The 24,410-nt window shown below is 46.7% G+C and overlaps 1 protein-coding gene across 2 annotated transcripts in view; it reads right to left on the minus strand.

The window, feature by feature from the left end:
- The window catches only part of DSCAM (DS cell adhesion molecule), a 609,674-nt gene that overhangs the window by 130,640 nt on the left and 454,624 nt on the right, over positions 1 to 24,410 (minus strand). For both annotated transcript variants that reach the window (XM_073584700.1, XM_073584699.1), the window contains exons 22-23: positions 12,367 to 12,484; positions 9,426 to 9,589 (exon numbers count right to left, since the gene is read on the minus strand). In XM_073584700.1, coding sequence (XP_073440801.1) covers positions 9,426 to 9,589; positions 12,367 to 12,484 — 282 coding nt within the window. The remainder of the gene's footprint in view (positions 1 to 9,425; positions 9,590 to 12,366; positions 12,485 to 24,410) is intronic.

Here is a 24,410-nt window from a genome sequence, read left to right on the forward strand (position 1 = left end):
TGTTATACTTCATCACATAAACCACAATAACAGGAAGAAGCAAAACTGCTAAAAAGTGGATGAACAGCTCCGCAGCCGATTCTGGAGCTCATACTACTATCATAGTTGATATATTCTCAGCTGTAACACGTATATTCTTGTTAAAACCGTACTGGTGACAAGTTTGGACACACCTGTTCAGGCAGTGTTTTTCCTTGTTCTTATAGGATTGTGCACCTGTAGATTCAGACTGAAGGCAGCAAAACCGTGAAAGAAACACGCGTCAAGAAAAACGTGAGAAACAAACCCCAATGTGTTAATGTCACGGTCCAATTCTTGGATCCGTGTCAGAGTCTGGGTTCCCTCATGAAAACCTTTATTTTCAGGCTTCTGGGGGATTGATATGGGGTTTTGCCCCCCGGTGGCCACAAGTGTCATTACATCTGATACTTTCTTTAGTTTGCCTTTTGCCCCCGGTGGTCACTGGGGTTATAGCAGCTTTTGGCCCCTGATCATTTGACCATTCCCTTTTCCTATATAGGGTCACATGGTCTATGAGCAGGTGTTGGTAATAGCAGCATTTTCCTTTTGGATGCGAACCACAGTGAAGGGAGCAACTGGCTCTGAGGTGAAGAGCCACTGCTGAAGCTGGTGTGAACTCTGACTGCCTGGTGTCCGCAGCAGAGTTAGATGGTGAAGGTGGCAGCTGGCTCTTAGGTGTTGAGCCACTGCGAAAAGTTTATCCGGTGATTCACTCTGCCGCCTGATGACTGCAGCAGAGCAAGATAAGTGTTTTGGTGTTTTTCCCTTTTTCCTTTGGGTGTTGTGCAGTACACTTTATTCCCTGTCTCACCTCCTGGGGAGGGGGTTGGTGGTTTAGCTCAGGGCTAAACAGGAGATAGGGACAGGTCAGGGACTTGGGCCTCACTACCTTCAAGTGTACCCCCAAGTTAAGGAAAGTCAGGGCACCTCCTTAGCCTGAGGGGCAGTTCAGGGGCCCAGGTTCCACGTCTCCTGTTATTTTCCTACTACCGCGTGACAGTTAAGCTTTATTCCCCTTTCCTTTTACTCTGATGACAGTTTTATACCCCAATGGCTTCTTAATCAGATAGTCAAGTGAAATGGATTAGAATGAACAGGTCTGTGTCATCAAAAGTTCAGTTGTGTGGAATTGCTGACCTTCAAAAAAAAAGTGTTTGTTACCATCAGGTAGGTCTTGCAGCAACCGTGTTGGTACACAGCTCCCCTATTCTACAACTGTTCTAAGCCAAAATATGGCAAGAACCACTCGACTCGAAATAAAAAGAAGTCATCAATACTTTATGGCATGAAGTCATCATTACTGTATGGCATGAAGTAAATCCAGAAAATTTGCTAGAATCTTGAAGGTATCCTAAAGTGAAGTCTTGAAAACCATCAATCACCATGATGGAAGTGGATCTCATAAGGAACATGTCATGATCCCAGTGCAGGTTTTTGACCTGCATGCCAGGGGCTAATGTCTTGAGCCCAGTGCAGGCTTTGACCTGTATGCCTGGGGTTAATTATTGTGGCCTCTCTTTGGTTCGGGGAGAGCTTCTTATAGTCCTGGGAAGCTCCAATCCCTGTTAGTTATACTTTTGCCCTTGGCCGAGTGTGGTGACCCCTGTGTGCCTGTCTTCTAGCTTCCTTCTATGGTTCTGACCCTGTTCTGTCCCCCATTGTGAGTCTGCCTTTTGATTCTGTACTGTGTATCTGCTTCTCTGGTTTCTGACTGCTGCTACGTCCTGACTATCCGTTCTGTCTAGTCCTTTGGTATTGTCGTGCTATATCGTGCTTTGACCCCGGCTTGATCTGGTTTACGTCCTTGTCTATGCCCCTTGGTGGTAACTTTGTCCCGTAGTTACCATTCTAGGAATTTTCCTTCAGCTCCTAGCTCTCTGGAGTTTTGGCCACGCCCGCAGCAGTCACGTGCTTCAGGTCCTGTTGGTCTGAAGCACACACCTTCACCGCTACTACCCCACTCCACAGGTATGTTAGAGCACAGTTTGTCTTACTCAGAACATGCGCACTGGCTCAGTGAGCAAGTGCAGTGCGGTGTTCTTGACATTATAACTGACCGTGAACTTTTTTTCTGTTTTGCAGCATGGACCCAATGCATGCTTTATCTGAGCAGGTGAAATGCTTGACTCAGTCGCTGCAGAAGCTAAACTTGGAACACCAAACCCTGGCCCAGTCCCAACGGCAGGTTGCGGACTCAGTTCAGGGGGCGCTTTCCGCTGGGTTTCAGCAGGTGGGGGGACTAGAGATGTCATTTTTGTCCCACCCGAATCCCCGATTAAGTTACCGGATACATTTGCTGGTAACAAAAGTGAATTTAGAGTGTTTAAGGAGGGCTGTAAGCTCTTTTTCTCCTTGAGATCCGGCTCCTCTGGGGATGAGAAACAGAGGGTGGGGGTGGTTATGTCCCTGCTTAAGGGGGCCCCACAAGCCTGGGCGTTTTCTCTTTCCTTTTCTGCCCCAGAGAGAATGACTGTGGATGGGTTTTTTGAGGGTTTTTTTTTGAGGTTTTGAGTTTTTTTACGATGAGCCGGATAGAGTGTGTTTGGCTGAGGACAAGGTGATCAGTGTCTGTCAGGGGAAGCACTCGGCAGAGTGGTTCTGTTCTGAATTTAGACGTTGGGCAGCTGAAGTTTCTTGGAGTGATGCCGCCCTTCGGGGGTTGTTCTGTCGAGGCCTGTGTGAACGTCTGAAGGATGACCTGGCACTTCATCCTCCACCTGACTCCCTAGAGGATGCCATGAGCGAAGAGGTTCGCATGGATCGCAGACTGCGGGAAAGAGGCGTTATGCAACTTGAAATATCATTATTCTCCAGTGGAGGTGAGACCCGAACTCCTCCTGTGGCTATGGAGGTGAGTGCTGCCACCTGTGAGAAGGAAAGAAGACGCCGTCGGGAGAAGCAATTGTGCTTCTATTGTGGGGAATCTGGACACTGGAAGAGGGACTGCCCCTCCTGTCCGTCATCCTCCAAGGTGGCAGGAAACGACTAGGTCTGGGTAGTAGTCGAGGAGGCTACCCAGACCTTCAGGTACATTTTTCCTCACTTGCAAAAATTGTGCTTCAGGTGGTACTGGAACTTGGTGATGGTTTTGTTCAGACTACCACCTTTGTTGACTGTGGTTCTGCTGTTAACCTGATTGATACCCGGATTATGACTCTTAATAAGATAGGGACAGTCAGGCTTCAGGACCCTGTTAAACTTGTGGCAATTGACTCATCCCCTCTTACCCGGGACTGTATCTGTTTGAGGTCTGAACTTTTTTCTCTGAAAGTGGGTCCCACTCACGTGGAAAAACTTAGTTGTCTTGTGTTAGATAACTTGCCTGCGGGACTGGTACTGGGGATACCTTGGCTTCAACGCCATAATCCTACCATTGATTGGGTAACGGGGGAGATCACTCAATAGGGATGCAAAGATAAATGTTGTAACCTGGGACCTCTTGTTAACTCTGTTATATCCGTATCTGTGTCGTCTGTCAGTCTGGAAGGTATTCCGGAGTACCTGAAGGATTTCGAAGACGTGTTTTCCGAAAGCGATGCTGAGGCGCTGCCTCCACATAGATTGTGCCATTGATTTAGTACACAGGGCAAAGTTACCTATGGCTCGGTTGTTCAATTTGTCTGGGCCAGAGCACCAAGCCATGAAGGAGTACATAGCTGAGAGTCTCCGCAAAGAGCATATCAGGCCTTCTGTGTCACCCGTGGCAGCAGGATTCTTCTTTGTGCAGAAGAAAGATGGTGGTTTGCGGCCGTGGATCGACTTTCAGGAACTTAACAAGATAACGGTTAGGAACACTTACCCACTTCCCCTCATCCTAGACTAATGCAACCAGTTATCTGGGGCCCAATGGTTCTCCAAATTAGATCACCGGGGCGGCCTACAACCTGATAAGGGTTTGGGAAGGGGACGAGTGGAAAGCGGCGTTCCTCACATCAGAGGGACTCTTTGAGAACCTGGTTATGCAGTTTGGGTTAACTACTGCCCCTGCTATTTTCCAGAACTTTATCAATGTTGTGTTCTCTGACCTGATAGACCATTTTGTTATCATTTATTTGGATGACATTTTGGTATATTCCCCGGACAGTCAGTCTCACTTGCAACATCTACAGACAGTTCTCCAGAGACTCAGGGAGAACCACTTGTTTGCTAAATTGGAAAAATGTTCATTTTTCGCACAGGAACTGTCTTTTTTGGGGCTTATTGTGTCTTGTGAGGGGTTTCGTATGGATCCTAAGACGGTGCTGGCGATCGCAGACTGGGTTCAGCCTCGTGATCTCAAGGGGCTCCAGCGCTTCTTGGGATTTGCGAACTATTAGTGGAGATTCATTAAAGGTTTCTCACAAGTGGTTAAACCACTCACGGATCTTACCCTGAAGGGGGCTGATGTAAAAAATTGGTCGGGACTCGCTAAGGAGTCCTTCTCTGCTCTTAAGAAATGTTTCATGTCCGCCCCGCTGTTGGTTCAGCTAGACCCGTTCAAACCATTTATTGTGGGGGTGGGGGCAGTGTTGTCCCAGGGTCCTGCCACCCTTGCTAATCTCAAACCCTGTGCCTTCTGTCATGATCCAGGTTGGATATGACAGAGATAATGCACAAGTAACCTTTTTTTCCTTTGGTTGTGTGTTTCAGTTCTAGTTTCCCCCCGGTGGCCATTAGGATGACTGCACTGTGGTGTCTTTTGTCCTAAATTTGCCCCCCGGTGGTGGTGAGCGTGATTGCACATGGTTACTTTATTTTTGTGCACGTAATTATAAAACAGGTGTAATTGCTCTATAAAAGAGTGTCAGGTGTGGTAATCACTGTTGGTGATAAGTCCTCACTTACAAGCAAGCCTGGGTGAAGGATGGAGCTGAAGGAGAGTCCCGGGCAGCTCAGTGAGAGTTCTGGAGTGGCAGCTATGGTGTCACCGAGGAGTTTGTGTAAAGCATGGTGGAGTGGCAGCTATGGTGTCAGTGAAGAATTCCTGCAAAGCTTGGTGGAGTGGCAGCTATGGTGTAGAGCTGCACTCAGTTGCTGGACTCTTTGGCTGGAAGCTGCACTCAGGTGCTGGACTCCGTTGCTGGACAGCTACACTCAGGTGCTGGACTCCGTTGCTCAGGACAGCTCAGTCAGAGTCCTGGAGTGGCAGCTATGGTGTCAGCAAGGAGTTCGTGTAAAGCATGGTGGAGTGGCAGCTATGTTGTCAGGAAGAATTCCTGCAAAGCTTGGTGGAGTGGCAGCTATGCTGTAGAGCTGCACTCAGTTGCTGGACTCTTTGGCTGAAAGCTGCACTCAGGTGCTGGACTCCGTTGCTGGACAGCTGCACTCAGGAGCAGGACTCCGTTACTGGACAGCTGCACCCAGGTGTTGGACACGGTGGGAGGAAGATGCACTCAGGTGTTGGACTCTGTTGCCTGGAGCAAGTGCATCAGAGCAAATCTAAGTGTTTCCCTGTTTGTCATTTTTCCTCATGTTGGTGTTAGTACAGCAGTGGGGCCAGTGCCTGCACCACCCAGCTCCCTAGTAAGGAATAGGTGTAGGGTGTGCTAGGGCGACAGGTTCGTGATCGGCGCCTGGTGCGGAACCGGCATAGGGAACGTTAGGAGCGTTAGGGACACTGACTCAGGGGAGTGTAGGAGGTCTCCACGTCCCCTCTCCCTATCGTAGGGCCTACCGTTGTAAGTGTTTCCCTATCCCCTGTGTCTTGTATTAGTTACCGGCCTGCGGGCCGCGTCACACTGGACAATTACATGTGCCGTGTCCTGTTGTATTAGTTACCGGCCTGCTGGCCGTGTCACACAGGATGGGGCACGTGACACCTTCTTCTCCAAGAAGTTCTCTTCCGCCGAGAGAAACTATGATGTAGGCAGTAGAGAACTTCTTGCGGTCAAGCTGGCATTCGGAGAATGGATGTACTTTTTGTACGGGGAGGCTAACCCTGTCACTGTCATCACGGATCACAAAAATTTGGCTTACCTGGAATCTGCTAAGAGGCTTACTCCTAGACAAGCCTGTTGGTCTCTTTTTTTTTTTTTTCAAGATTTCAATTCTCCATTACTTTTTGACCAGGGTCCAAAAATGTTAAAGCGGATGCCCTGTCCAGAAGTTTTGACCCGGTGTCTCCCCCATCTGCCATCCTCTATTCTTCGCCTGGGGGTGGTAGTGGCGGGGGTCTCATTAGAGTTGGAACAAGAAATTTTGAGGGCTCAGTTCCTAGCTCCGGTGACCAGGCCAGGGGATAAATTGTTTGTTCCAGATTTATTACGGCCTAGACTTCTGCAGGAGTTTCATGAGTCTAGGCTGAGTGCTCATCCCGGTATCACGGCTACTAGAGAGGCAGTAGCCAGGGTGTTTTGGTGGCTTTCACTTGGGTCCGATGTCAAGAAATTAACTTCTGCTTGTGGAGTTTGTGCCCGTTCCAAAAGCTCACATGGCCGGCTGGGGAACGCATACCTTTACCGGTTCCTGATAGGCCATGGACTCATCTCTCCATGGACTTTAATACCGGTCTTCCACCTTCCAGGAGCAATACCGTGATCTGGGTGGTGGTGGATAGGTTTTTGAAACAGGCCCATTTCATTCCCTTGGCAGCATTACCCTCAGCAGAAACATTGTCAAGGTTATTTATGCAGCATGTGGTCCGATTGCATGGGGTACCCTGAATGTGGCGTCTGACAGAGGTATGCAGTTTGTGGCCAAATTTTGGAGGGCATTCTGTAAGAAATTGGGCATCTCACTCTACTTCTCGTTGGCATATCACCCGGAGAGTAATGGTCAGATGGAACGCACCAATCAATCCCTGGAACAAATTCTCAGGTGTCTGACCTCCGTCAGACAGGAGGATTGGGAGGATTGGTGTGATGCGTTACCGTTGGCGGAATTCGCTTTTAACAACCGGGCGAGTCAGTTCCCCAACATGTCTCCATTCCTGATCAATTATGAGTTTAATCCTCATTTTGGGGAGTTTTCACGGGTGGATTCTGGTTGTCCAGGGGCGGAGGGATCCATTCAACGGTTAAAAAACCTCTGAGCAGAAGTCCAGCATAATATCTCTCGGGCCCAGGGGAAGTATAAATATTTTGCTGACAAAAAGAGCCCTGGGACACATGTTTCAGGTGGGGGAGAAGGTTTGGCTTTCCACATGTAACATCAACTTGAAGGTACCATCATTTAAATTGGGACCAAAGTTCATTGGTACGTACGAGATTATCGAGACAGTCAACCCAGTGGCATATAGGCTGCATCTCCCCGCCTCTTTAAAAATATCCAATGTGTTCCATAAATCTCTGTTGAAAGCTGTGGGGTCTGTCAAGGAGGACTCAGAGTCTGTTGTTCCTTCAGTGCTGGTGGAGGGTCACTTGGAGTATGAGGTCGGACATATTGTGGACTCTCGGCGTGTGCGCCGCTCCTTGCAGTACCTGGTCCACTGGAAGGGATATGGACCGGAGGATCGCTCATGGGTCTCTGCTCACTCGGTACATGCGGATCGCCTGGTTCGGGCTTTCCATGCCAAATACCCGGGGAAGCCTGGGGGTCCAGAGGCCCCCCCGTTGAGAGGGGGGGGTACTGTCATGATACCAGTGCAGGTTTTTGACCTGCATGCCAGGGGCTAATGTCTTGAGCACAGTGCAGGCTTTGACCTGCATGCCTGGAGTTAATTATTGTGGCCTCTCTTTGGTTCGGGGAGATCTTCTTATAGCCCTAGGAAGCTCCAATCCCCGTCAGTTATACTTTTGCCCTTTGCCGAGTGTGGTGACCCCTGTGTGCTTGTCTTCTAGCTTGCTTCTATGGTTCTGACCCGGTGCTGTCCCCCCGTTGTGAGTTTGCCTTCTTTAGATTGTGTACTGCTTCTCTGGTTTCGGACTGCTGCTACGTCCTGACTATCCATTCTATCTAGTCCTTTGGTATTGTCGTGCTATCTCGTGCTTTGACCCTGGCCTGATCTTGTTTACGTCCCTGTCTATGCCCCTTGGAAACTTTGTCCCGTAGTTACCCTTCTAGGAGTTTTCCTTCAGCTCCTAGTTCTCTGGAGCTTTGGCCACGCCCCCAGCAGTCACGTGCTTCAGGTCCTGTTGGTCTGAAGCACACACCTTCACCGCTACTGCCCCGCTCCACAGGTATCTTAGAGCACAGTTTGTCTTACTCGAAACATGCGCACTGGCTCAGTGAGCAAGTGCAGTGCGGTGTTCTTGACAGAACAACTACAGGAAAGCAGACCTACAATGACCTCTGCCTCCTCATAAACTGCAAATTGATAGGACCACAGATAACAGACCCCTAAAAATGATTCACAGATATCAAGTAACAGGCACATCTCAACAAACTCTCCAGAGGAGACTGTGAAAATCTGGCCTTTATGGTCGAAGTGTTGCAAAGAAACCACTACTGAGGACCGCAAACAAGGAGAGACTGAACAATATATCATTGAAAATTTCTAATGTTCTCTGGTGAAGCAAAATTTGAGATTTTTTTTATAGCAATCATCATGTCTTTGTGAGATGTAGGTGAACGGATGGTTTCTACTTGTGTGGTGCCCACGGTTAAGCATGGAGGAGGAGGTGTGATGGTGAACAACAACTTGGCTGGTGACTCTGTTGGTAATTAATTCCAAACTCAAGGCACACTTACCCAGCATGGCTACCACATCTGGTTTGCATTTAGTGGGATCAACATTTATGTTGCAACAGTAATGCAATGTAAGGGCTACGTGACCAAGTGGGAGAGGGATGGAGGCTGCATCACATGACATTGCCTCCACAATCTCCGGACCTCAGCCCAATTGAGATGTTTTGGGAAGAGTTGGACACACAATAAAGGAAAAGCAGCCAACAAGTGTCCAACACCTCTGGGAAATCCTTCAAGACTGTTGTATGCCATTCCAAAGGTTGACATGAAGAAGCTGCTGAGAGATACCAAGAGGCTGTAAAGCTGTCATCAGAGTAAAAGGAGGGGTACGTGAAGGAATCTAAGGTGTAACCCACATTCCGTTTTGTGTCACATATATTTTTCTTTACTCCATATGTAATCATTTGTGCTTTTTTCTGCCTTAAGTCTGAATTTACAATATGCACATTCAGTAAAAACAAAGAAAACCATTACATTAACAGGTGAGTCCAACGTTTTGACCGGTACTATAGAAAGCAGTATTATAGTAGTTATATTTTTGTACATAGGAGCAGTATTATAGTAGTTATATTCTTGTACATAGGGGCAGTATTATAGTAGTTATATTCTTGTACATAGGAGCAGTATTATAGTAGTTATATTCTTGTACATAGGAGCAGTATTATAGTAGTTATATTCTTGTACATATGGGGCAGTATTATAGTAGTTATATTCTTGTACATATGGGGCAGTATTATAGTAGTTATATTATTGTAAATAGGAGTAGTGTAAGAAATATTTAAGCTCCATCATCTTCTTACCTTGAACCTGCAGATTTAGGACAATCTCCTCCAATCCCCAGGTGTTTGAGGCAGAGCAGCTGTAATACCCAGAATCCTCTGCTTTCACTGTGCGGATGATAAAGCTTCCGTTGCTGTAGACGCTTCTTCGCCCATCATTCGTTACTAGACTGGGTGTCCCGTTACTACCTCACAGGAAACAAAAATCATAAATTAACGGAATTACAATCAAAATCCTTCAGGACTGAGGGATCACATTTATACTATTCGCCTTTCATACTCTTTCATGCTAGTGGGTACAGGCATTGGACCCCCATACAGTAATGGATGACGGTCTCTGCTACTTCCATGTCTCTTTCTTTCGTTTGTTAGATATCTCCTATCCAGGATCCTTGTATATTTTTTGAGTCAGTAACAAAACTATTTTGCATGAATTCCTAATAAGGAAAAAAGCCAACCTGGGCTACACTCCTCTCTTCCGGAGACACATGTCTATATGGTCTACAATCGGTTGCAGGACGCTCATCCTTTGTGCCTGTTGTTTGTACTTGCACAGTTATATCACGTGTGAACACAGCCTAAAAATTAGTTAAATCTTGTCACCAATGGGAAGGACCAAATTGCATTGAGAAGTTTCTAACTCACTTCACTTCTAGCTGAAATCTCCGATGTTGGGGTTTTTCGGCAGATGTCGGTCCTTTAGTAAATGCATGTCTGTCGGCTTACTTTTGAGAGCTAAAAGACGCTGAATATTCAGTTTTTACTCTCTCTCAACCAGAGAAATTTTCATCACTTTACATCGCATCTTAGAAAGCGATAAAGATTCATGACTTTGCATTTCCCTCTTCCGCCTCCTCGAATAAACAGTAAATGATACAGTTAATTTAGCAGTTGGACTGGATATCTGCCATATGCCGCTCGCTCATCCATCATATTTGTGAAACCGCTCTTCAGCAGCCGCGCATCGCTCGAACAGATGAATGGCCCCATCTGTCCTAGTGTCGCAGCTGCCTTAAAGGAGACGGACGCAGGAATAACGCACCGTCACGGTGACCACATCCCTTCACAGGTGTACGACTCGCTCTACAACATTTCTCATCATGCAGAACATGTAACAAAAAGTCACTGAGGAGGAGATTAGAGAGAAGGGTTGGTTGCCAGTCAAAGAAGGCGAGGTGGAGACTGAGGGGAAAGCAAGCATGTGGGAAGGTGCCCTTAAATCTTTAGCCACACCAAGGGTGCATGGGGCACCTGTACTTGGTTTGAACAGTCACTCTGTGATGACAGATTCCAATTCATTAATAGATATACGAGTGAAAAAAATTTCCAGTGCCAACCATCTTACCCCGAATAGTGACATCAAGGGTCTTACCACCCACAGCGGCAGACCATACAGCCGCTATGGGACCCGTGAGCTGCAGGAGACCGGTGTCGAGACGCATCGTCCCCCTAACTCTACCAGCCTGACGTCACAATGTCAACGGTATAGAATGGTGCAGGAAGCAGCCATCTCTTCCACTCTGCATCATTCCACCTGTGCGTGTGAGTGACCCAGCAAAGCAGATGCGATGGCGCCATTGCATCGCGCCTCCTGTGTGGAAGGAGCCTCGGCCGGCACAGTGCATGGACTGGCGCAGACAACAGGGAACGGTAGGAGGTCAGTAGTTTGGATTTTTTATTTTCCGTACTTGAATTGGACATAATGACTTGTGGGGGCATCATCGTGTGCGTCTGTTTGAGGATGGGTATGGGGCTGGAAGCTCATCAAACTGTGTGCGGGGGTCCCCATATTGTGTGGTTCTGAGGGGGATCCTATACTGAGTGGTGTGCTGCAAGCGCCATATTTTATGTGGGTGTCCTCATACATTGTGTGGTGCCCTCAAATTGCATGTTTGAGCTGTAGGGGACATCATATTGTGTGTGGGGGACATCATACTTTTTGGGGGGAGCTGTGAGTGACAGTATACAATGAGTGGGAGCCTTCTGTGGGATCTGATGGGGACATCATATAGTGTGCTGGGGCTTTGGGCCCATCAAACGGTGTATAGGGGGCTGTGGGGCCTCTATGCTATATAAAGGGGAGCAATGGAGCCATCATACTGTATGGGGGGCATTAATGAAATCATGCTGTGATAGTAATTATACTGTGTGGGAATTCACTGTGGGGGTATCATGCAATATGAGTCCATATTTTTAGGGCAGTATCCTTGATAAAAGCCATAAAAAGGGTATAGTAGGGGTGAGAACACTAAGGGGCTTCAGTATGGGCATAATTGCCTTGTACCTGTCATCATACTTGTCCCTTTCCCTGATTTTATAAGTTGTGAGGTATGACCCCAGATACTCGCTGAATTATTATTTTTTTGGTAGGAGGAGGGTGTATTTAGGATTTTTTGCTAGGGGGCCCCATGATGTCTATGTACGCCACTGGAGATCCCATGTGCTAATTTGTCCAGAGTTTTCACTTACTATTTGCATAAGTTCATTTTACGCCACAGACGGGGTCTTTTAGCTGACATGGGACCTGTCAAAACCTAATAAATGCTGTATTGATCCCACCAGAATGACCATGCTGTCGAAAAAGCAGCAGCTCTATGTCACCATAAAACTGGGATTTCTCTCGACATCGATTCAGAGCTGACAGATTACCCATATAATACTTTCTACTAAAACCTTATTGTGCAATACGGTGACACCTGATTGAAGTTGAAGCAGAGGTCACAAGCTCAGTGATCTACAATGTCAATAATGGATTTGGTCTGGACACAAAGAACCCGAGGAGAAGGCTCCCCAGCTCTGAAACTACAATAGTCCAGTGGAAGACAATATGGAGGTGACTGTGGAGCAATCACTTCCCACTAGGGTCTGTTTATTATGGGATGATTCCCTAATAACTTATTTCAACCAGATTTGCGGGAGAAGGGGTGGACTTTGGCTTTTTGCACATTTGGTTGCTGGTTACCTTTCCTTCATCCATTTGATTGTAGGGGAAGGGTCTCCAACTGCTTTGCAGGGCAGAACAATATCCCTCATCCATGGTGTTGTCACGGTCCCACTGAAGGTTAAAATTCGAGCAGGGGCTGTAAAGGAAAATAAAATGTTAGAGATCCTACAGTTTTTTGATGCTCAACACAGGATCTATATATTCATATAGGAAGACCGAGAAGATACAAGGTGATCTCTATCTGCATTTATACAGTAAATGGTAGGCAGGGAGAGTGGGGAGAGGAAGGAGATGCATCTGCAGTTTTTCCTCCCCTTTCGCTTTCCCTGGATCAGAGAGTAGATCTGTGCAAAAGATGCATTCAAAAACCCTACATTTCTTGCATTACACTGCAATCGTATGGCTAAGGTTAGTGTTGAGCAAACTATTTGCAGGCCCCGGTCGAGTGGCCACATCGGTAGTCCTCCAACCTACTGACATCCCTGACGTCTCTTCTGATAAGTAGGCCAGCCATGATGTCATGGTGCCCTGGCAATGACATCGTGTTTGGCCTACTAGTTAAAAGAGATGCCAGGGATACAGCCAGGTAGGAGAAGATTGGCAGGATTCGGAGGCTACACGTTACCAATGTGCCTGCTGGACCACAATCTTGCAAAACTTTTTTGCTCAACTCTAGCCAAAGTCATACATTGATGATAAGAAAAAATAACGTAAGGGTGAGTGGGTTCTTCCCTTCATTATATGACACTGAGTGTTTTGCCTGATGAGACTGAGCTGGAGGTGTGCCGACAGACTCCACAGAAGGGCCAGTTTGTGTAGATGCTGACTCATTCATTCTCAAGTCCATTGATAAAAATCCAACTTCATTTTAGAAAGATATTTACTGGGGTGTCAAGCATTGAAATTTCCACATTCATATAATATTTCATTGGCATTTATGGAGAGCTTTTATCTAAAGCGCGATTTTGAGATGTTTGCAAGGGCAATCAGAAACTTTCATGGAAAGTTCTTGATCAGAATCTTTTAGCCACCAGTCACCAGCATTAAGGTCAGATTTTGTCTGTATACACGAAAACTTCTAGTATACACAAAAAAAATAAAAACACAAAAAGTAATGAAAGAAACACTAATGGCCAATAATGGTCGATTAAAGTGTCAGTGAAGGTTTAAACTTCTACTCCAAACAGCTCAAGCATATTATGAAACCATTCATCTCCGGGTAAATTTGCTTTTTAATAGCCAGAGGGCGATTCTCTGTACAAGGACGTCCTTGAAGACAGAAAAAAGGAAACCAGATGCCGGTTATCTTCAGAAGGCTTTGTTACACAGTATAAAGGGGGGTCAGCGCATCTTTGTCGAAATGTCCAAAATTTTAATTTCTTCAGATTAAAACAGGAGCATGAATTATTTAATGTGACGCCACCTCTGGCTGCTGTACACGTCCGTCCTTTCTCCGTCTCATAGGGGACTGGACTTTCTTACCCTTCCTTGCAAATTGCTTACACAATAGGTAACTGGAGCTTGGAAATAAAGCATGAGGACATTAGTGCCCCAGCCCCGCCGGAGGTGCTACTGTATGGTCAGTAATTCATCATATTCACAACAATAGCACTGCCCGTAACTAATCTCATCAATTACACCTTATTTGCCCTAGTGACACTTTGACAGACTGTCTGCCCTGAAATGGCTTTAGTATGCCCTACAAGCTACGATAAACCTTCTGTATTTTTGGCTACTGTAGGTGCACAATAGAAAAAAACATTTTCATACATCCTTTCATGATACATGGATGTCATGTCCCTTCTGTAGGACATCTCTGTATGAGCCACAGCACAGCAGCTCTCGCTCTGACCGCCTTGTCGTATTAAATTTGCCCTTCAGGTACCACTCCGGTGAAACTTGCCAAAAAAATCACCACTGGTTAGGTATCAGGTAATGTATGCTCCATGTGTACTGCAGTAAATACTTACTGGTCACAGTCTTCTGCCGTTTCCAGCGCTGCTCCACTAAACTTCTTGGGCTTGTGTCAGCAGTTGTGATATGCCGGATCACTCCAGTGTTTGCGGTATGGACCGGAAGTCACTTTTTAATGTAAAGCTGAGACTCCGAACGAGGATCTACACTGGCAGTGATTTCCAGCCAGTCAAAGCTGCGGTCACAAGATAGTGGAGTGGGCACGACAGAATACTAGAAACAGTAGAAAATGACGACTGGCAGGTTTACTACAACACGGAACATACATTCCTGATACTGGCCTAAAGCTGGTCAACACGGAACATACATTCCTGATACTGGCCTAAAGCTGGTCAGCACGGAACATACATTCCTGATACTGGCCTAAAGCTGGTCAACACGGAACATACATTCCTGATACTGGCCTAAAGCTGGTCAACACGGAACATACATTCCTGATACCGGCCTAAAGCTGGTCAACACGGAACATACATTCCTGATACCGGCCTAAAGCTGGTCAACACGGAACATACATTCCTGATACCGGCCTAAAGCTGGTCAACACGGAACATACATTCCTGATACTGGCCTAAAGCTGGTCAACACGGAACATACATTCCTGATACTGGCCTAAAGCTGGTCAACACGGAACATACATTCCTGATACTGGCCTAAAGCTGGTCAACACGGAACATACATTCCTGATACTGGCCTAAAGCTGGTCAACACGGAACATACATTCCTGATACCGGCCTAAAGCTGGTCAACACGGAACATACATTCCTGATACTGGCCTAAAGCTGGTCAACACGGAACATACATTCCTGATACTGGCCTAAAGCTGGTCAACACGGAACATACATTCCTGATACCGGCCTAAAGCTGGTCAACACGGAACATACATTCCTGATACTGGCCTAAAGCTGGTCAACACGGAACATACATTCCTGATACCGGCCTAAAGCTGGTCATACACTTGAAATAGCTCTTGGTCGGCCTTTTGTTTGGTACCCATATATCTGAGTTTTCAATAGGCAGAGAGGCGAAAGTCACCATCAGACACAAATGGCAATGGCTTATCTCTCCCAAAGACACAAAAGGATCAGGCGTTGAAATAGCAATTGTCGGGTGCTTTTGTAACTCAACATTATCAGTCTGGAAAGAGTTGTGTAGGGAGGCCTGGTACATATCAGATAGCTGATCGGTCTGACCAAGGTTCATGGCCCATGGCTCAGCACCACCCTACATCTCCTCCCTTGTTTCAGTATACCACCCTACCCGCGCCCTCCGTTCTGCTGATGACCTGAGATTAGCATCCTCAATAGTCAGAACCTCCCACTCCCGTCTCCAAGACTTTACACGTGCCGCGCCAATTCTTTGGAATGCACTTCCCAGGTCAATACGATTAGTCCCCAATCCCCACAATTTTAAGCGTGTCCTGAAAACGCATTTATTCAGACTGGCCTACCACCCCAACACATTAACCTAATCTATCCCTGTGTGGCACAGCCAAAAGTTTTACCATAACCAGGTTCCCCGCATCATGTTCCCACATGCTTTATGCCTCCATTAGCCCTCTGTGTCTGTACTGTTACACACTTAACATTATGACTGGTCCATACAATTCAGGGTAACTGTTACCACACACCTTTCGTGTCTCCCTCTTTCCTCATAGACTGTAAGCTTGCGAGCAGGGCCCTCTTTCCTCTTGGTATGTGTTATAATCTACTGTATGTGATTATTGTTATGCTGTAATGTCTATTGTCTGTACAAATCCCCTCTGAAATGTAAAGTGCTGCGGAATATGTCGGCGCTATAAAAATAAAATTTATTATTATTATTATTATCTAATTTGTATGGGGACATTTACAGCTACATGTTGGCCACCTTTGACCTTCTGTTTGAAGTCACTAACTCAGGCAATTTATAAGTCTGAGATTCGAAGTACCCCCAGAGTGGTGACCTGATGGGAAAATCACTTGCTTAGTAGAGCTCACACCTTTATTTTGCTCCTGCAGGCTGTCAGGGCATGCTGGGAGTTGTGGTTTTACAAAAGCTGGAGTGACATAGGTTGCTAGCCACAGCGACAGACTATCAGTTCTTAAATTGAGACACCCCAGGGTGTCTGTGCCTCAGTTTTGAAAGGTACCGTTCCTACTTGTTGAGACTGCTAGCTGACGTAGGGAGACTTATTGACCATGCTATGTTCTGAGGCAAACAGGTAAGCGCATTAGCTCCCCTCCAGAAGGAAGAAAGCGACATTGAGTTATAAATCCTCTATAACTCAATGTCTGACCTTTAAACAAATCTAGACATTTAGGCTTAGATATTGGGCCAAACCTGAGCATTCTACAAGAAGAAAATACGCCACAAAAAGACACGTTAAAGAGTTAAATGCTGAATTATAGGGTAGCTGTGTCTAAAATGAATCACTAGAGCGCTATCTTTCTCCCTCCTGGATGGGAACTCATTTGTATACCCTTTTCCAAGGGAGCGTTACCTGGCCTATAAGTCTCTCTATGTCAACACTAGGGAAAATTGTATCCCCCCTAAATCTTGAGGGAACAGGCACTTGGCCCACAGTGTACTGGGCTCCATTCTCGCTCTGCAGCTGCCATCTCTCTTCTCTGCTATTCACCAGGCTCCTATGATATCACTCAACCGCTCCATTAGCCCTGACTGAGAATTCAGGTAGTTGCCATTTATGCCACCATATCAGACCATCATTGTTTTATTCTGCGAATGCAGTGCCTCTTGACTTACCCAGCTCGGCAACATTGCCACAATGTACCTCCTCACATACCCTGCTCTGCTACATTGCTGGGCTCTGCTACATTTTCACTGAGTGCCGCTGTAAATACCCAGCTCTGCTATACCGCCGGCCTCTTCCATGTAACTACTTAAATCCTTCTGACATGCCGAGAAGCTCTGCTAGATTGTGCCTTACATACCCAACCTTAATACTTCACTGGTCTCTGCTACATTGCCATAGCGTGCCTCCTGATATACTCAACTCTACTACATCTCAAGACTCTGCCACATTACTAGTCTCTGCTACATCACTTCAGTGAGCTTCCTAATCTACTCACCTCTGCTACTATTGCTTTACTTTACACCAAATGCCACCTTTTCTCTACAACTGCTGTAATTCCAGCTGGATTGCCCTGCTGCACCCACATCATTTGTCCACGCTGAATTCCAACTGCAGTTCCGAATCAAGAGCTTTGAAAAACCTACTCACTGTCTCATCTCCAAAATCTGCTCCTGTGACAACTGCCTATGTCACTAGATGCCTACATAGTCATTATGTGGGCAGCACTGGTGATGGAGGACACTTCAGGACCAGAATCTCTGGGCAGTGCAGGTTCTGTCCAGCCCATAAGATTAAGATGGCTGGGACCTGAAGTGCTGTCCAGTCTGGCAGTATGGTTGTGTTTGCTATCTAGCTGGAGCACTCAGCTCCCTGCTTTGGCCTATTGGAAGGCACCACACCCTATTAAAGCTCACAACTTACTGCTGGCAGCAACCATATATAGTTTTGTTTGCTCTGGTTCAGTCCTGTGGTCTCAGCTCATGCCTTTTGTTTTGTTGAATCCTAGTAGTCTGACCTCGGCCCATTTCCTGACCATTTTTTTGTTTGCTAATTTTGTTCTGTACTATCCTCCTGATTCTGACCTACCTGAATCAGCCTGCACCTCCACCCAGCAGCTTACTCTGTGGCCCCCACCCAGGGGCCCGTTTGAATCTAGAACCCTATACAGAGGCTAAAGGGTGAAGGCCAGCGTTCTCTTGTAAACAGAGTAACCTGTCCACGATAGCTTTAAAAATGGCTATCAGGCGTCCACCGACAGAGCCATGTAACACTCAGCAGCTGAGGCCTACCGGCAGCACAGTGTATGATTATAGCCTTCGAGGCCCTTGGATGGAATTTGAGAACCTAAATCATTTAGAAAAGAAAATCTACAACTACAGTTTGCAAATATTACTTATTTGTTCAGGCCTATTTGCAGGATGTTTGATCATGTGAAGACTCCGACACCAAGACCATTTGCCAAGAAAAGAAAATATCAGAGATAGTAAGTATGGCAAACGCTATCCGTTAGGAGATTCTTAAACTTCAATGACTTATTTAGGACATGAATGCAAATTTATCTATCAACAAGGCTCTTCTAACGATACAACAATCTGAAAATTAATTGAAACGTACAGTTGTGGTTGAAAATGTTGACACCCTTGCAATTGTTTCAGAAAATGAAGTATTTCTCATTGAAAACTATTTCAGTTACACGTTTTCTTATACACGTTTATTTCCTTAATGTGTACTGGAACAACACAAAAAAAACAGAGAAAAAAAGGCAAATTGGACACATTCATACAAAACATCAAAATGGTCCAAACAAAATTGTTGACACCTTTCCAAAATTGTGGCTAAACGACTTTGCTTCAAGCATGTGATGCTTGCTCAAACTCACCTGTAGCAAGTAACAGGTGTGGGCAATATGAAAATCACACCTGAGACCAGATAAAAAGGGGGACAAGTTGACTCAATCGTTGCATTTTGTGTCTGTGTGTGACCCACTAAGCATGGAGAACAGCAATAGGAGAAGAGAACGGTCTGAGGACTTGAGAACCAAAACTGTTGAAAAATATCAACAATTTCAAGGTTACAAGTCCATCTCCAGAGATCTTGACATTTCTTTGACCATGATGCACAACTTAATCAAGATGTTCACAACCCATGGCACTGTAGCTAAACAACCTGGACATGGACCGCAGAGAAAAATTGATGAAAGTTTGCAATGCAGGATGGTGGATAAGCAGTCCCAATCAAGTTCCAGAGAAATTCAAGCTGTTATGCAGTCTCAGGATGCATCAGTGTCAGCACAAAGTATTCGTCAACATTTGAATACAAATGAAACACTAAGGCAGTAGACCCAAGAGGATCCCACTGCTGACACATAGACATAAAAAACTAGACTACAAAATCCTTATGGAAAGTGTCTTGTGGATAGATGAGACAAAGATAGAGCTTTTTGGTAAAGCACATCATTCTAAATGTTGATGTATTCTGCAAGTCCAGATTTGTCAAGATTTGGCCTTGATCCATACATGTATATGGAGAGCGAGGCCGTGCCCACAGGCCGGATGTATAACTCATATATACCTTCCAGGCCCGGGTATGAAACCGGCGAATTCCCGCATTGCACAGTGTGTCCACTGGGGGGGATTCATAAGTCTGCAGTCATACTGATTGACTACAGATTTATCAGTTTTGACTAGGCAAACCCTTTAAAGAAATTAAGAAGTTGTCCACTATTTAGTCAACCCCCATAATATAATAAAGCCTAAACTCACTTCCCGTGCTGGTGCCATTCCCGTGATGTCGGTACTCCGTCTCCCAGGGCTCCCATTTTGTTGCTATGATACGCTGATGGGGCGCTGGCATCACTGTCCCCGTCTCCTGACGAACTGAGCAGGAAGTGGAAGCCAGAGATCAGCGGCAGCCTGGACTTCCTCTTCATGTTCGATTTGTCCGAAGGAGGGGACAGTGACGCTACAACTGATTGGGCACCAGTGTCATGTGTCAGACCGCGAGTGCAGACAACGCGGGAACAGCGTCTGCACGGAAGGAGAGTATAGGCTTTATTATTTTATGGGGGCAAAAAATTTTGATCAAGAAGGGGTTTCCTAGTAGTGGACAACCCCTTTAAACTTTTTTTTTTGTTTTACTCCCTTGAAGATATAGGCATTTTTGCTATTTCTTTTTCCTCCTTTAACTTTTTTTTTAATTTTTTTAAATGATATTAACTTTTATATTTTTTGACTTGTTAAAACTGTTTGTCAATGTTATTTTACATATCATAAAAGTCCCCTTAGGGGACCTGAACCTACGATCCATGGTTTAATCATTTATGCAATACACTGGCTGGGAATTGCCCCTAAAACACCAACTTTTAAGCGGAGTTTGAATAAGTTCCATCCTTTTTGTGTTATGTTCATGTGATTCCCGTGGAGCTTTACTTGTAGCAGGCACCAGGCCCACATGCCGATCTGTAAACTGTATCTATGGTAATGTATAGCACTGCCAGAGCCGACCATTGCATGGGGAATATGATCAGCAAAATATGATTAGTAAAACAAGTTTGGAGCCATCAACCATAAATAGTAAATTGCATATAGAGCTTGATGGCAACTTGTATTGCGTCATTTAACCCCTTGCTTTTAGGACAGGGGTATGTTCAGCAATAAAGGGGTTGTTTTACCAAGATAAACTCCTTTAAACCAAGCTGTTGCCTACAGGGTTGAATATTGCTATGTGGAAGCATTTTATAATTACTCAAAAGCGATACAAAACTTTTGCAAAGCTAGTGACCTGCATACAGACATATTTTACTCTGAGAAAACTTTAGAAGGTGTTTAGGAGAAGGCTTAAGTAACAGTTGGGCCTACTAAGGCTGAAAGTCAGAAGCAAAGGTTACTTTAGTGGTCAAGTAGAGGCCTTAGTCACCAATTGAGGACTTCAGAAGTGGCAAAGTCCTAAGAGAAAGCAATGGGCATGTCAAGCCGGCGCCGCCTGTCAGGTCGGTACCAGCGCCGCCTGTCTGGTCGGGGCCGGCGTCACCTGTCTCGCCGGGTCCCGCTCTGCCTGCTTCTGCTCCCTTGGTTTCCCCCCGACTCCCCGCTCACCATTCCCGGCGCCGCACTTTGCTCCCAGCCTCCCGTCCTGCAGCCCGGGTAATCCAGAGTGGGGTCTCCTCTTCTTCCTGCTCCAGCCTCGGGAATGCGCCTTAGGCCGCGGGCGTGCGCTCCTCCCTCCTCTTAACCCCTTCTGCACCTTCCCTAACGAGCGATCTCCAATCAAGTACCAATGTCATGGGAAGCCTAGGTAACTATAGGCTAAAACCCCGGGCCCCTGCGGTGTCCCTCAGACTATTGGAAACCCTGTCTGTCCCTCAACCCAGGGTTTACACTGAAGGTGTGCCTGCCTGGGCCTCCACCCTGTCCTTGTCTCCTGTCCAGCCCTAAGCTGACCCCACCACCCTCCACCCAGTGAGGAGACCAAACACCAGACCCCACAAATAAGTATGGACAGGGATAAAGGAAACGCACCACACCGCGTACACACAGGAGAATACATTAATGTGCAAGGGCAACCAAAAAATACAACACAGGGAGGCAAAATGGCAACAACGGAATATACTTCACCAGAAACAGTATGCTCCTTAGACCACCACTCCAGACCGGTATCGCTAGCACAAGGAAAGAGCTATAGTCGGCGATGCACATAGTCACGCAGGACAATTTAAAGACAGAGGGCGTGGCTAAGCCCTCAGCCAGAATGACAACCTGGTTAACCCAATCCAAGCCGGATCAGAAGACCAACCAGCGCCGCTGAGAACAAAGTGGTAGGATGGGGTATTACCGCTGGCTGCCGGACACCCTGGTGCAAAGTGTCCGACATGACAGTACCCCACCTTCTACGTGGGACCCCAGGAACCTCAAAATGTCGAGGACCCGGCTTGTCCGGATGGCGGCGATAAAACACTGTAACCAGTCGGGCCGCATGTATGTCCGAAGCCGGCACCCAAGTCCTCTCCTCAGGACCATAGCCACGCCAGTGGACCAGGTACTGTAGAGTGCGACGCACTACCCGAGAGTCAACCACCTTGGACACCTCAAACTCCAACGTGCCATCCACCAAGACGGGAGGTGGTGGCACGGGAGAAACATCAACAGCACCCAAGACCTTCTTAAGTAACGCCTTGTGAAACACATTATGTATCTTGTATACGGCTCGTAACTCCAAACGAAATGCCACAGGGTTGATAATTGCGCAGATGCTAAACGGACCAATGAACCTGGGACCCAACTTAAGCGATGGTATTTTGAGTTTGATGTTCCTTGTAGACAACCATACCCAATCACCCACACACAGGTCCGGACCTGGCACACGTCTACCGTCAGCCACACGTTTGTACCTAGAACCTACATTCAGCAAGCGCTGCTTTACTCTCCTCCAAACGGATGACAATTGTGCTCCCAACTGGTCCTCCTCAGGGACGCCCGTAGAGCACCCTTGGCGCAAGGTACAGAACTGGGGATGTTGACCATAAACACAAAAGAAGGGAGATTCCCCAGACGATTCCTGAGGCTGTGTGCACACGCTGCGGATTTTGCTGTGGTTCCGCAGCGGTTTTGGCCACTGCGGACCCGCAGCAGTTTTTGCTGCGGTGTACAGTACCATGATTCCCTATGGGAATCAAAAAACGCAATGCAGACGCTGCGGAATTTTCCGCGCGGATTATCTGCGGTTTTCAATCCGCAGAAAGAATTGACATGTCAATTCTTTCTGCGGATTCTGCTGCGGTTTGCCATCTCCTCCATTGAGGAGATGAAAAACCGCAGGGCAAAACCGCAGAGCAATCCGCAGGTTAAACCGCAGGTATTTTGACCTGCGGATTTTACAAAATCCGCGCGGCTGAATCCGCACCTAATCCGCAGCGTGTGCACACAGCCTGACAATGATTGTTTATTGCGAATTCAGCCAGAGGAAGAAACGCCGACCACTCTTCCTGATTGTCAGACACAAAACAGCGTAAGTATTGTTCCAGGTTTTGGTTCATATGCTCAGTCTGCCCATTCGACTGCGGATGGAAAGCCGATGAATGAGACAATTTAATCCCTAGGCGTGAACAAAAAGCTCTCCAAAATTTTGCCACAAATTGTTTACCTCTATCAGATACAATGTCAGACGGGACACCATGAAGTCTGACCACGTCGCGAATAAATACCGGAGCAAGAGTCTTTGCATTGGGCAAAGATGGCAAAGCAACGAAATGCGACATTTTAGAGAACCGATCAACTATTACCAGAATGACCGTGTTCCCAGCTGAGGAGGGCAAATCTGTAATAAAATCCATGGAAATCTCAGTCCATGGCTTACTGGGCACACAGAGAGGATGCAACATGCCAGCAGGATGGGAGCGTGGTGTCTTGGCCCGTGCGCACGTGGTACAGGCTGACACATATGAGGCCACGTCCTGCCGGATTTTGGGCCACCAAAAACGACGTGATACAAGTTCCAGAGTGCCCTTAATCCCTGGGTGGCCCGCCAGGACAGTATCGTGATGTTCCCCTAACACCTTTAAGCGTAGGTGTAGTGGCATAAACGATTTATTAGGAGGCAGATCCGGCGGTACCTCCTCCTGAGCCTCAGCAATCTCTGCCTCAACTTCTGTCGTGAGAGCCGAGACCACGACTCCCTTTTGGAGGATAGGCACCGGATCCTCACGTGGCTCTCCACCCGGAAAACATCTGGACAAGGCGTCAGCCTTAGTATTCTTAGAACCTGGTCGGTATGTCACAAAAAAATTGAACCAGGTGAAGAATAACGCCCAGCGAGCCTGTCTGGGGGACAGGCGTTTAGCAGACTCTAAATAAAGCAGATTTTTATGGTCTGTTATAACAGTAATCTGATGGCCAGCCCCCTCCAAGAAGTGTCGCCATTCCTCAAATGCCAACTTGATGGCCAGCAATTCCCTGTTACCAATATCGTAATTACGCTCGGCAGGCGACAGCTTCTTGGAGAAGTAGGCACACGGATGCAATTTGCCCAAGGATGGACCCTGAGACAGTACCGCCCCCACTCCAACCTCAGATGCATCCACCTCCACGGTAAATGGTAGGGAGACATCAGGCTGAACCAGGATGGGAGCTGAAGCAAAACTGTTTTTGAGGAATTCAAACGCGCTCACAGCAGCCTCAGACCAGTCAGAAAAATTGGTACCTTTTTTAGTCATGTCGGTGAGCAGTTTAGCAATCCTATAATAGTTGGAAAAGCCCAGGAATCGCTGAAGCGCCTTGAGATTATCAGGCCGATCCCACTGCAGCACCGCTTGCACCTTAGCGGTGTCCATTTTAAACCCTGAGGCGGAAATTACATAACCCAAAAAAGGTAATACTTGGACGACAAATACACATTTCTCAAGCTTGGCATAGAGCTTGTTCTCCCTGAGCAACTGCAATACCTGCCTAACATGCTCTATGTGTGCATCACGGTCGCGTGAATAAATAAGAATGTCATCAAGGTATATAATAACAAATTTCCC

Source organism: Dendrobates tinctorius, unplaced genomic scaffold (assembly GCF_039654945.1).
Source record: "Dendrobates tinctorius isolate UK_male_01 unplaced genomic scaffold, ASM3965494v1 ptg000084l, whole genome shotgun sequence".
In the NCBI taxonomy this organism is placed as follows: domain Eukaryota; kingdom Metazoa; phylum Chordata; class Amphibia; order Anura; family Dendrobatidae; genus Dendrobates; species Dendrobates tinctorius.